General features: G+C 44.4%; 1 protein-coding gene across 1 annotated transcript in view; it reads left to right on the top strand.

Moving 5' to 3' along the window:
* The window catches only part of xylt1 (xylosyltransferase I), a 52,471-nt gene that overhangs the window by 21,025 nt on the left and 18,946 nt on the right, over positions 1 to 12,500 (top strand). Inside the window, exons 2-4 of the mRNA XM_079519642.1 lie at positions 1,081 to 1,615; positions 5,163 to 5,335; positions 7,134 to 7,336. Coding sequence (XP_079375768.1) covers positions 1,081 to 1,615; positions 5,163 to 5,335; positions 7,134 to 7,336 — 911 coding nt within the window. The remainder of the gene's footprint in view (positions 1 to 1,080; positions 1,616 to 5,162; positions 5,336 to 7,133; positions 7,337 to 12,500) is intronic.

Below are 12,500 nucleotides of genomic sequence, written 5' to 3'. Positions count from 1 at the left end.
GCGTGCGTGTGCGTGTGTTTGTGTGTGTATGTGTGTATCTGTGTGATGATTATTTTTTTGTATTTGTGATACAGTAGTAACCCTGTCCTCCCGATGCACCATGGGAGATGACAGCTATTTCACTGGATCGATATACTCCACACCCGTGTTCTCGCTCTCCCTCATTTCAGCGTCTTGCGTTATTGTCTCACAGTCCCCCTCTTCTCTTCTCCTCTCCTCTCGTTGTGTGTAGCCCATTCTTTCACTCTTATCTCATCCAAAAACAACACCTATAAAAGTTTGGTTTGTTATTACACAACATGTCTGTATGCTAACATGTTTTGACATGTCCACTCGTATTTTTAGCCTGCCCACAGTGATTTGTGGCAGCAAGGTAAAAATACACATGTTCTGTACATGTAAACCTGAGGAGCTGTCTGTGTGTCTGTGAACAAAATAACACCAGGAACAGTGGGAACTATCAGTACATGCTGTCCCAACTGTTGAAAAGGTTGAAAAGGTTTCCACGACCCATTTTTGGCACATTTATTTATTTATTTATTTATTTATTTATTTATTTATTTATTTATTTATTTATTTATTTATTTATTTATTTATTTATTTATTGACTTACTTACTTACTTACTTACTTACTTACTTACTTACTTACTTACTTACTTACTTACTTACTAAAGAGAGCTAAAGTGATTAATTCAGAATGTATATGTTTGGGCCTCGGGGAGACACCAAATGTATCTTTTGCGTCTTGAGTTGAAAAAGTTGAACCACTGCGATGTTGGTGCAGGTGAGGTTCCCTGCTGTTAGTTAATGCTTTTAATGTTTTTCATGTTTTTATGTTAATGTAATGTTTTCTTTTGAATGTGTTTATTTGTTCTGTAAAGCACTTTGCACTGCATTTTTATGTCGGGTGATCTGTAAATAAAGTGTATTATTATTATTATTATTAATGACATGCCCAAAATAGGGACATCAGGTTGGAAGTGTTTTAACTAGACCAGAGATCATAATCACTGTCATAATCAGACAGTTGGCCCTGTCGTTGTCATTGATTGTAGATTCCCTCTCTTCTCTCCTCCTCAGGATGGCTACCACTCTCACCGGCCCAAAGAGAAAGTGCGTCCAGACAGCAACAACAACGAGAACTCCGTCCCCAAAGACTTTGACACCATCGACAGCAACAGCAACCTGGGTGCGCGTTCCCAGTCCCAGCACCAGCGGGCGTCGGCCGCCAACGGCAAACGCAAGCTGGAAAAAGCCCAGGCGCAACAAGGTGCGCCGGCAAAATCGGCCAACGAGGTCCTCAAGCACCCTCCCGTCCAACCCAGAGGGGCGGGGCACAGTCGCAGCCACGCGCATGTCCGTAAGCCGCGCCCTCAGGATCCCACCGACCCGGCGCCGACTCGGATGTCCAAGCAGGACCTCGCCGTGCGCCAGTCCAGGAAGTCGGACGAGAGGAAGGTGCAGCCGCAGTGTGAGATCAGCGGGAAAGAGGCCATTTCGGCTCTGTCCAGAGCCAAGAGCAGGGAGTGTCGCCAGCAGATAGTGGAGGTCTACTGCAAACACAAGGAAAAGATGCTCATGCCTGAGAAAGTAACTCGCTACTGCCCCCTAGAAGGTGAGTACAGCAGCTGCAGTAGTGCAGTAGTATAGTATTTTCTACATTTAACTCAATTATTCAGTTAACCACTTACGCCCTAGCCTGGCATGGGCAGACTAATATCACTGTGTAGATGTTAGTCTGGAACTTTGGTGGGGAAGATTTATTTCCAAGGGGTGTTTTCAAACAGATTCCAGCAAAGTCTCACTTTGTGGGCTCTGATTGGTCACCCATAAAATCTGGGGTGAGCTTTGTAATTCAAACTGAGGAGTGCCAGACCAATCTCCCCAGGGATTTTGTCTTTTCTGTGGTAGATTCGTCTGGTTTCCAGGCTACTTAAGCCCTATTCAAAAATGTACAAAAATAGCTCACAACACGTTCCTATGCGACGTGTTGTGAGTTTGTTTTGTAGACATTTTGTCGGTGGAAAAATAATATTTCTGACTTATAGGGATTCCCAAAATAGGGACACCAGCGTGAAAGCAATTGTAAACGTATATAAAATCTAAAAATAATACCAATGACGGGAAAATGGCCCATGTCTATATATATGAAACATGGTCGAAGATGTGCCCAGACAATGACAGGTAACTGATCCACCAGTGCGGTGTGGTGAGGTTTAGGTTTGGCGTCCTCCTCCCCTCTTTGAAGAAACAAACGAAAGCCAAGAACAAGGAGAGAAGAAAGCCTTGACGGAGCCAGTGACTAAATGAAAGGGTGGAGGGAAGCAGAGGGAGAATGTAAAGCAGCCTGGAAGAGGCAGAACGCAGTCTCCCCGACAAGAAAGGCACGTCTCGCCTACAAATTAAACATTCGTATATTTTACATTTCGAAGCCGGCACGTGCCAAGGCGAGAAGCGAGTTGGATCTCGCCGAGGGGCGTCCCGAACCTGATTGATTTAGCCTGTTCTATTTTCAGTGATCAATCCGTTGCCCGAGTCCTACTCCTGAATGCATGGAGCGAGTTGCCCCGCCACATGGATGCAGCTCAAACCTCCTAAATACACCCTAATTAGATGAGCAGTTTGTAGGTTTATATTTGGAACGGCTGACTAATGATTTAGTCGTAGTTCAAGTCAGTGATCCGCCCTGGGCCGTTCAACGTTTCATTTATGTGATTATAGGCTGCTTTGATGATGTACTAGTCATTATATGTATAGACTGAAGCCGCTTAGGAGAAGTGATGAACTCGGCATTTCAGCCTGATGTCTGGAAAGCCTTTGATAAAGCGCGTGGAGCTGTGCACGTGCGTGTGTGTGTGCACGTGCGTGTGTGTGTGCGCATGCGTGTGTGTATGTGTGTGTGTGTGTGTGTGTGTGTGTGTGTGTGTGTGTGTGTGTGCGCGCGCGTGTGTGTACAAGCCGCTACAAGCTTGCGTGACACCATCGCGCAACTAAGTATAACGCAGAGTTTAGGGTTAGGGTTGAAAATGGCAAACAATGGTAAAAATGTCATTTATAATGAGGGGTTAACTACTGTATACACACAGTGGTTGCTGGGTTAAAGGAATAACAGAGTTTAAAGATAGAAACCGCACTGAACATGAGCTTCATCAGGTCAATTAAAAATGGCATTCATAAAATGTATGTTCTAAAATGATGTACAGAAGTACAGTAAGTCAAATGTGTTTGTGTGTGACCGCGTGTACGTACGTATGTACTGTATGTATGTGTGTGTGGTCTCTCTCTGTGTGTGTGTGTGTGTGTGTGTGTGTGTGTGTGTGTGTGTGTGTGTGTGTGTGTGTGAGTGTGTGCGTATGTAAGTACATTTGATTCATAAAAAGCACCTTTCAAAACAATGTTACAAGGTGTGTGTGTGTGTGTGTGTGTGTGTGTGTGTGTGTGTGTGTGTGTGTGTGTGTGTGTGTGTGTGTGTGTGTGTGTGGGTGCGTGCGCGCGTGATCGTGTGCGTGCGTGTGTGTGTAGTGTACGCACGCTTGCATGACTGCGTGCATTTATGTGTGTGTTGATGGCTGAATACCAATAGTTTCCTCCTCTCTGCTTGGGTCTTTTGCGCCAGCAGCAGCAGCAGCACCAGCGCTGCTCTCTCGCATGGCAGATTACTGTCATTACTCCTCCAGCTCCTATCCCAGCAGGCCCCAGGATGCTCACTAATTACGCCCAGCCACCCACGGCCCCGCCCCATATCCCAGCAGGCCTCACCCGACGCCATCTTTAGATGGCACACCGTGACCGGCCGTTTTCTTTTTTTTCGTGTGTGTGTTTATATATAAACGAGGACAAATTTAGCTCCTCCAAACCGCAAGCCAGGGGACGACGATGAGGCCTGGGAAATGTAGTCTGTGATCTGCGAATGTTTCTGGGCAGAGAGAACATGCCTTTCAATGAAACATTGTTCCTGTCCTACGCCAGCAATGCCCTCTGTCATTTAAGATAGTGAGAGTGAGTTTCTCATAAGGGAAGCTATATGGGCACTTATATAGTGCATTGGGGTTGAGGACATTGCAAGTGGGCCTCCCCAAGTAATTGACAAAACACTAAGATGTTATTGATGATATGACATAAAATCAAATGTCATGGTATTATTTCTTTACATACTACTTAACATAAGTGGTCAGATGGGTGACATTTTCAACTGGGCCCTCATCCAGAAACCACTGTTCTATGCGGAAGCATCTGACGACTTGCATTGATGAAATACAGTAGCTGCAGCACTAGGATCTTGTGTGCGATCATGTCTCAAACATTTCTTTCTATCCTGAAAAATGACTCAATCGCATGTTTCCAGGAAGAGAAGGACATGTCTTTCAATTAAACATTCTATGCCGAAGCAGCTGGCAACTTCCATTCAGGAAATAGCTACTATACTTAAGTCCATGTCTTGTACACATTGATCTTGAAAAATGGCTGAATCAGTGTCTCTGAAATGCATCAAACTGTCAGACAACCCAGCAGCAGTGCTGGTTCAGTACAGTTTGCTGACACAGTTCTGTTGTAGTAAACAGTACATGCATTTTCTCAAGTACTGTACTACAATTTTGAGGTACTTTTACTTTGCTTGAGTATTTCTTATTTTTCACTACTAAATGGTACATTTTACTCCACTGCAGTTATTTATTATTATTATTATTATTTTTATTTTTTTTAATGATTTTTTTCTGCGGCTTTAGCCTTTATTTTATATTTTTTATAGAGGGACAGACAGTAGGCTGACAGGAAATGGGGGAGAGAGATGGGGGAGTGACATGCAGTAAGGGCCGTCAGGATCGGGAGTCGAACCCGCGGCACACTGCCAGACTGGATTACCAGCCAAGGTGCCTGGAGCGCTGAGCCACGGCCCAGGCCCAGTTATTTTAAACCTTAGTTAGAAGTTACTTTGTAAACATAGATTTGTATTACAAGACATACATTCACGATGCATACATTCACAGTGAGCTTGTAATTTTTTTTATTTTTGACAACCTTAGAACTATTGGTTTTACTTTTGGTACTATTTTGATGACAATACTTTTGCACTGTTAACATTTTGAATACTGGACTTTTAGTATTTCTACATTGTGGTATTCCTGCTGGTAGTAAAGCAGCCCCTCTCTTGCCTCTCGCAGGGAAGGCCGTTGTGAACGTACAATGGGATGAGGACCCCTCCGAGGCTGCCCCAGCAGTGCCTGTGCGCATCGCCTATGTCCTGGTGGTCCACGGCCGGGCCTCACGTCAGTTCCAGCGACTCTTCAAAGCTATCTACCACACCTCTCACTACTACTACATCCATGTAGACAAGGTGAGACCACCGCAGACCACCATAGTCCTCTGTAGAGAAGTTTAAACAGAGACTGTCGTAGACTACCATACTGCCCTACAAAGCCAAAGGACAGTAACTACGTCTTTGGAAACACCGACTTATTTGTGTATCCCAAAGGTCAAACTAGAAAAAGTGCCCTTCCGGGCACAGGTCTCCACCAGGAGGATAGGAGTGTGTGTGATGTTTGGCAAAATGTTTAGGAGGATGTTTATTTTAATTTGTTTTTGCAACAATTTTCTTCATTTTGTTGAGGAAATGCAGAGCCAGATCACTCATAGCATCTCTAAGGATAGAATTCTGGATGAGCAGGACATGTGCAGCATTTTGTACAAAACGGGCCACTCCTGAAAACTTTGGAAGGCAATCTTAGCCAATCAGTGTACAATCTGAGAAATCCAACAGACTCGTCTTGATCACATGACTACAGAGATCATGTGTACCGTTTGCCATTTCTTCATACGCCTTTGATGGCAATTGGATGATTTGAGGCATTTTGTTCCAAAAATGTGTTTTGCAAAAATCAACCTGTTGGTGGCGCTATAACAGGCCAATGTGAAAAGGGTGGGATATATTCCTCAGCCTAGTAAGAAAATGTGTGAAAGATTTCACGTAAATTGCATGCTGCGTTCATGATTTGAGGCTTTTGTTGAAAACGGGGCAATCTTGCAAACTGTGAAAGCCAATTATAACCAATTAGGATGGAATATGAAATATGGGACAGATCCAACTTGAGCACATGACCATAGAGATACTGTGTAACGATTTGTGAGATTTTTGAACAGAATCTGGAGGAGTAATATCAAAAAATGTGTTTTACAAAAGTCGGCCTCCTGGTGGCGCTATAAAAGGCAGATGCGGAAAATGCAGGTCAAAGGTTTGTCCTCGGCCTCTGGGGAGTGTGCATGCAACGTTTCACGCAGATTGGTGCAGTTTTAGGTAACAAATGTGAAAAGCTGCCTCATGGTGGCGCTATAACAGGCCGTTCTGGAAAATGTGGGGCAGAGGTTCATCGTTGGCATCCAGGGCGTGTGTGTGCAAAGTTTGGCATCGACCGGGTTAACGGTGCCGGAGATTAGCTGTTCACAGACGGACGGAAGGACGGAAGGAAGGAAGGACGGAAGGACGGACACACGGACGGAGTGCAAAACATACTCTCTCCCCATGCCTTCGGCCTGGTGGAGACAATTAGCCTTTGTGATTTTGGGGGATAAACAATTAACTCAAGAACATATTTACATATACAATTTCAAATTACAATACATTTACAATTAGTGTAATATAATTTATTTGCCGATATCGCATTTGGCTGACCATTTGAAACATTTTAAACCCATTATCGGCCAATTTCATTCCCCGTAGTTACTGCACTTTGGCTTTGTAGGGCAGCATAGTCCTCTGCACTGAAGTACATGTTGCTAGAGATTTCCTTAACCACTATAGTTCTCTGTAGAGAGGTACAAATGAAAACTCAGCTTTTATGTTTCTTTCTTTTATGACAACTGTCATCAGACTGCATATAATGCATGATTACTCTCCCTTAATGATTCTGTGTCCCTGTAACAAATACATGTGTTGTTAATATATGTAATTTGAGGACCCCTTTATCCCCTTTATCCATTCCTAACTCAGAGACTGTACTAATGTAACCATTTGGTCACATTAGTAGTACAGTCTCAGAGTTACAAATTGATAAATTATTATGAGGATGTTACCGTGCAATGTTAATCTTTTCTTTTGCATGCCTAACTTTTCCCCCCTCCCTTTATTTCTCTTCCAGCGTTCCAACTACCTCCACAGAGAGGTCCTAGCGCTAGCTAGCAAGTACTCCAACGTGCGCGTCACTCCATGGCGTATGGCGACCATCTGGGGAGGGGCCAGCTTGCTGAGCATGTACCTGCACAGCATGCAAGACCTCCTCAAAATGACCGACTGGGCGTGGGACTTCTTCATTAATCTCAGCGCCGCTGACTACCCAATCAGGTGAAGAAGGGCTGAGAATTTTCAACGTATCATTTCTGTATTTTTAAGCCCAAACCACACCAAAGGGTCGGGTTGGGACAAAACGTTTAGGTAGACCACACCAATGCAACTCATGCAGACAAACTGTAATCCATAAAGGCTTGTTGAAATTCACACTGTGGCCTCTCCTACCCGCGAGACAGATGTGAGACTCCCAAGTTGCCGATAGCATCAAACAATGCATCAAGCAAACAAACACCATGCCGATTCATATAACCATTGCGTAGGGCTAATGGGCTCTAACCAATACCTGGCCTGCCCTTTGGGGCCTTGTTGTGTTTGTTTAGAATCTCATGGATCAGGTTACACGTCCAATACACTGTGAGTCCAGTGACTCCGTAATGGATTGGGAGTCTGTACGTTTGAAGCAGAGCCTTTTTGAGTGGCTGCACTGGCTGGGCGAGGCAGCCAGGGGAATGGTAGTCTCTCGAGGACACTGTTTTTCCTTTATTTTTAGGCTATACTGTTGATGTTGAGACTAGTGAGGACCTAGTGGACACATTTTCATGATTGGCTGCCTCTAGCGCCTCTAAGCCAATGGGAGATAAAAAAAAAACGTGAAGCCGTATCCTCTAAGCCAGGGGTTCCCAAACTGTGGTGCGTGCACCCCTTGTGGTGGTGCCCGAGCGCCTTCTAGGGGGTGCGTGACATGAAAAGGCTAATGGTGCGGTGCTATGGTTTTATTTTAAATATATTAACATATTATGCCAATATATGGCAAGTATATGCAGAATATAGCCTCTGCTGCATATATGCCATATTCAGGTTCATATGTGTGCATATATGTGGATAAATAGGAAATGTATGTCTCTATATAGCTTATGCAATGTATATTTCCATGTGGGGGGTGGGTCAGCTAGGTAACAGGGGGTGCGTGGCCAAAACGGTTTGGGAACCGCTGCTCTGAGCCAATGGTAGATAAAACCTGGCAGTTATGACGTGAGCCATTCTTGTTTGACGATGGGTTCTCAGATTGGGGGAATGGAGATTGGAGACAGAGTGGGGTGTAAAAGAGAGGGAGACAGGGTGGGGTGTAAAAGAGAGGGAGACAGAGTGGGGTGTAAAAGAGAGGGAGACAGGGTGGGGTGTAAAAGAGAGGGTGTGTAAAAAATATAATCCAAAATTTGCTACGGATAAAACCAAGTCTTTGCCACGGACACATTTGTCCATGAACGGACATATTTATGACTCCTGGTAGAGATATTGCGATATTGTGATTCTCTCATTGTCTCCACCAGGCCGAAGGCATGGGGAGAGAGTATGTTTTGCACTCCGTCCGTGTGTGTGTCCTTCCTTCCTTCCGTCCTTCCGTCCTTCCGTCCGTCCGTTATCAGCTAATCTCCGGTACCGTTGGCCCGATCCATGCCAAACTTTGCACACACACTCCATGGATGCCAACGACGAACCTCTGCCCCAAATATTCCTCAACGGCCTGTTATAGCGCCACCATGAGGCCGATTTAGGCAAAACACATTTCTGTAGATTACTCGTACACATTTTATCCATACATCACACAATTCGGTATACACTATCTCCATAGTCATGTGATCAACACAGATATGCACAATTTCCCATCTTCCATCCTGATTGGCTAATATTGGCTTCCAAAGCTCACATGATTGGTCCGTTTCGAACAAAATGCCACAAATCACAAACACAGTGTGCAATTTCCGTGAAATTATACACGCACATTTCCACTAGGCCAAGGACGACATGCCACTCATTCTTTTCCAAATCAGCCTCATGGTGGCGCTATAACAGGCCAATTCCTGTTTTTAGCTATAACTTCATCAATCTGTATACAACTTATGTATGCGCACTCCCTAGAGGCCATGGAAAAACATTGTCCCTGCATCCCTCCACGTTATAGCGCCACCATGAGTCCGATTTCTGCTAAACACATTGCTTATGTTAGTCGCACAGATTTCATCCAAATCTCACGCAAATCGGTACACATGATCTCTGTAGTCATGTGATCAAGACGAGTCTATTGGATTTATCAGATTCTACACTGATTGGCTAACATTGTCTTCTAAAGTTTTCAGGAGTGGCCCGTTTCAAAATGCTGCACATGTCCTGCTCATCCAGAATTCTATCCTCAGAGATTCGATGAGTGATCTGGCTCTGCATTTCCTCAACAAAATGAAGAAAATTGTTGCAAAAAACAAACATGTTTATATTACTCCTAAACATTTTGCCAAACATCTCACACACTCCTATCCTCCTGGTGGAGACCTGTGCCCAGAAGGGCACTTTTTCTAGTTTCTAACTGTTGCTGAAGCGTCAAGGAAAAGAGGCATCCCCTAAAAGGTATTAAGGCTCATATATAGTCTGGATTTTCGGTGGTTAAGTGACCATCGAACTACAACATGACGTCACGAGCCGCGGTGAAGAGCAAACCACCGCCACCGCTCCAGCCCTTCTCTCTGTTTTTACTCACCACCGCTCAACGTTATTTCAGCTCCGGTGGTCAGCTCACCACCGGAGCGGTGGTCACCTCACCACCGAAAATCCAGACTATGAATAGGCCTTGAGTGTTACTTAAAGGTAGTTGATGCCTGATAGTAACGATTCGGTTCGGTCGCTATGGCTGTTTGTTTGGGATTAACTACTTGACCCCTATAGCATCCCTGTTCTGGGGTGAATATTTTTGCAAAACTAGCCAAGCTTGTATGTAGATTGGTTTATTTGTGATCTTATAGATCGGCTATATTTGTGATCTTGTACATTGGCTCTATTTTGGTGAAGTATAGAGCCCTGGGGGAGCTCTGGTCAACTAAGTACAGGGTTTAAATGGTTGAGCCTAATTTTAAACGCTGTGGTACAACATTGTTGCTTGCCAATCTACAAGCTAACAATGCGCCATGATTCACAATGTATACGTGTACAGTAAGCTTGACTTATGCTGTACTTCATTGTATGAACGGCGAGTAACACCACTTTGGGTTTTGTTGTTTAAAATCAGTTCAATTACAGTCTTACTGTAAGTAAGCCTTGACCGAGCCATGAGGCCCATATGGCAGGAGCCTATCTCCTGTTTCTGTAGCATGAGGCAGCTTGATGTACGTACAAGTACACCCCCTGGACATGATGTACAAGCAGTGGCGTGCACAGATAGACACTAGGGGGTCCTTTTCCCTCTGGACAGCAATGTGCCCTTTTGTTTTTTGTACACATTGATCAATTCTTGATAAAAAGCTTCTAATATATTACTTAGGCCCCAAAATCTATACATTTCACACTATTAAGGCAACCGGCCGGTTCCACGCGCTGCACAATGTGCCCTCTTTTCACTTGAGCACCTGCCCCTCTAAATGTCTGTGCACGCCACTGTGTACAAGTACACCCCCTGGACATGATGTACAAGTACACCCCCTGGACATGACTATGTCGCAGGGACTTACGCCAAACAAACCCTTATTGTTGAGTGCAAAGCAGCAGGGTCCCATTTTTCAGCGTCTTTGGTATGACCCGGCCGGGCTCGAAACCCAACCTTCCAGTCTCAGCCCATGTATACAGTATATATTCTCTGGTGCTGTGGAGGGGATGTGGGTCTTCACCACAGGAGAGCTATAGTTCATTGACAGACCAAATGCCCCCCCTCCCCCCATCTCTGTTCTGTGCACACACCAAATTGATCACACGCTGCTAGCTCAGATCCATACCCCCGACACGGCATTAGGGCAATGTTGTCAATAGCTGTATCTAAGTACATTGTTTGCAAGTTAATGGGGCAGTGTGTGTGTGTGTGTGTGTGTGTGTGTGTGTGTGTGTGTGTGTGTGTGTGTGTGTGTGTGTGTGTGTGTGTGTGTGTGTGTGTGTGTGTGTTAGGGCATTCACTTCTAGTCATTTTTACTAGTTGACTAGTTGCCTAGTTTACTAGTCAACTAGAAATAAATATTTGTACATTTAAAAACTGTGTACATTGGTGACTATAACTATAATCTACCTGATCTTGAGGCCTACAAAATCGGGGATTTTTTTTTCTTATCAACTAGTCAACTAGTATCAACAAGGTTGACTAGTGGATGTACTAGTCGACTAGTTGAATAGTTGACTAGTTGCTTAATGCCCTAGTGTGTGTGTGTGTGTGTGTGTGTGTGTGTGTGTGTGTGTGTGTGTGTGTGTGTGTGTGTGTGTGTGTGTGTGTGTGTGTGTGTGTGTGTGTGTGTGTGTGTGTGTGTGTGTGTGTGTGTGTGTGTTGAATTAAAATTTGTGCACACTCATGTACATTTCCTTGCTTTTGTGTGCACAATCTGCACATCTATGCATGTGTGTGTGTGTGTGCACAATCTGCACATCTATGCATGTGTGTGTGTGTCATAAATACTGTTCAATTACCTCCTTGTGAAAAGGCATATGAAAGCTTGTCAGTGTAGTGCAGACTCCAGCGCACCTGACATGCACACAAACACGGCCACAAACACACACATATGGATGCCTGTGGTTTGTTTCTCCAGCAGAGCGGCATGGGCTAGCAAAGGAGGTAATCACAGAGCGCTGTGTCTCTCCTCTCCCTGTCTATTCATTATAGGCCTCTGCGAGGCCAGCCCCGCTCCCATGGCAGAGTAGAGCACTGCACGTACGTATAGGGAGCATGCTGCGTTTTGCTCTGCTTGTAGATGAAGGCAAAAAAGAAAAATAAATGGTGGCAGCCATCCGTCCCCAAATAACACTCGTTATCCTTACAATGGTGTCTGGTTTTGTCGATAAAGATCCACGGAGATGTGTTGTGTTCCTCCCGTGGGTTTTCTTTGTTTGTGTTTTTATTGTGCGTCGGTCTACAAAGATAATGGTTTCAGCTGCTCTGGTCGAGGCGTGAAATTGAATAAAAATGATACTGTAGCTCAGTTGGGCTTCTCATAAACAAATATCTGTGACTCTGACCTCGTGTGACTTACTGGAGGGAAAATGGATGTTACATTTCTCTGAAATGCCTCTCTAATATAGCAGGAGAACATTATTAACGTTCTCTTCTCTCTTTATTTCCCTTTCTCTCCTCCATTTCTTTCTCTCTCTCAACCACTTTCAACCACGATTCGATTTTTATTATGATTAAAACACAGCATCTCATGGCATCATCAAACAAAAGTCCACAGACAGGGTAGAATTTTAAAGTAATACT

This window comes from Electrona antarctica (assembly GCF_951216825.1).
Source record: "Electrona antarctica genome assembly, chromosome: 14".
Taxonomy (NCBI): domain Eukaryota; kingdom Metazoa; phylum Chordata; class Actinopteri; order Myctophiformes; family Myctophidae; genus Electrona; species Electrona antarctica.
Note: the sequence above shows the minus strand (reverse complement) of the source record. Positions and strands in the feature narration are given on the sequence as shown.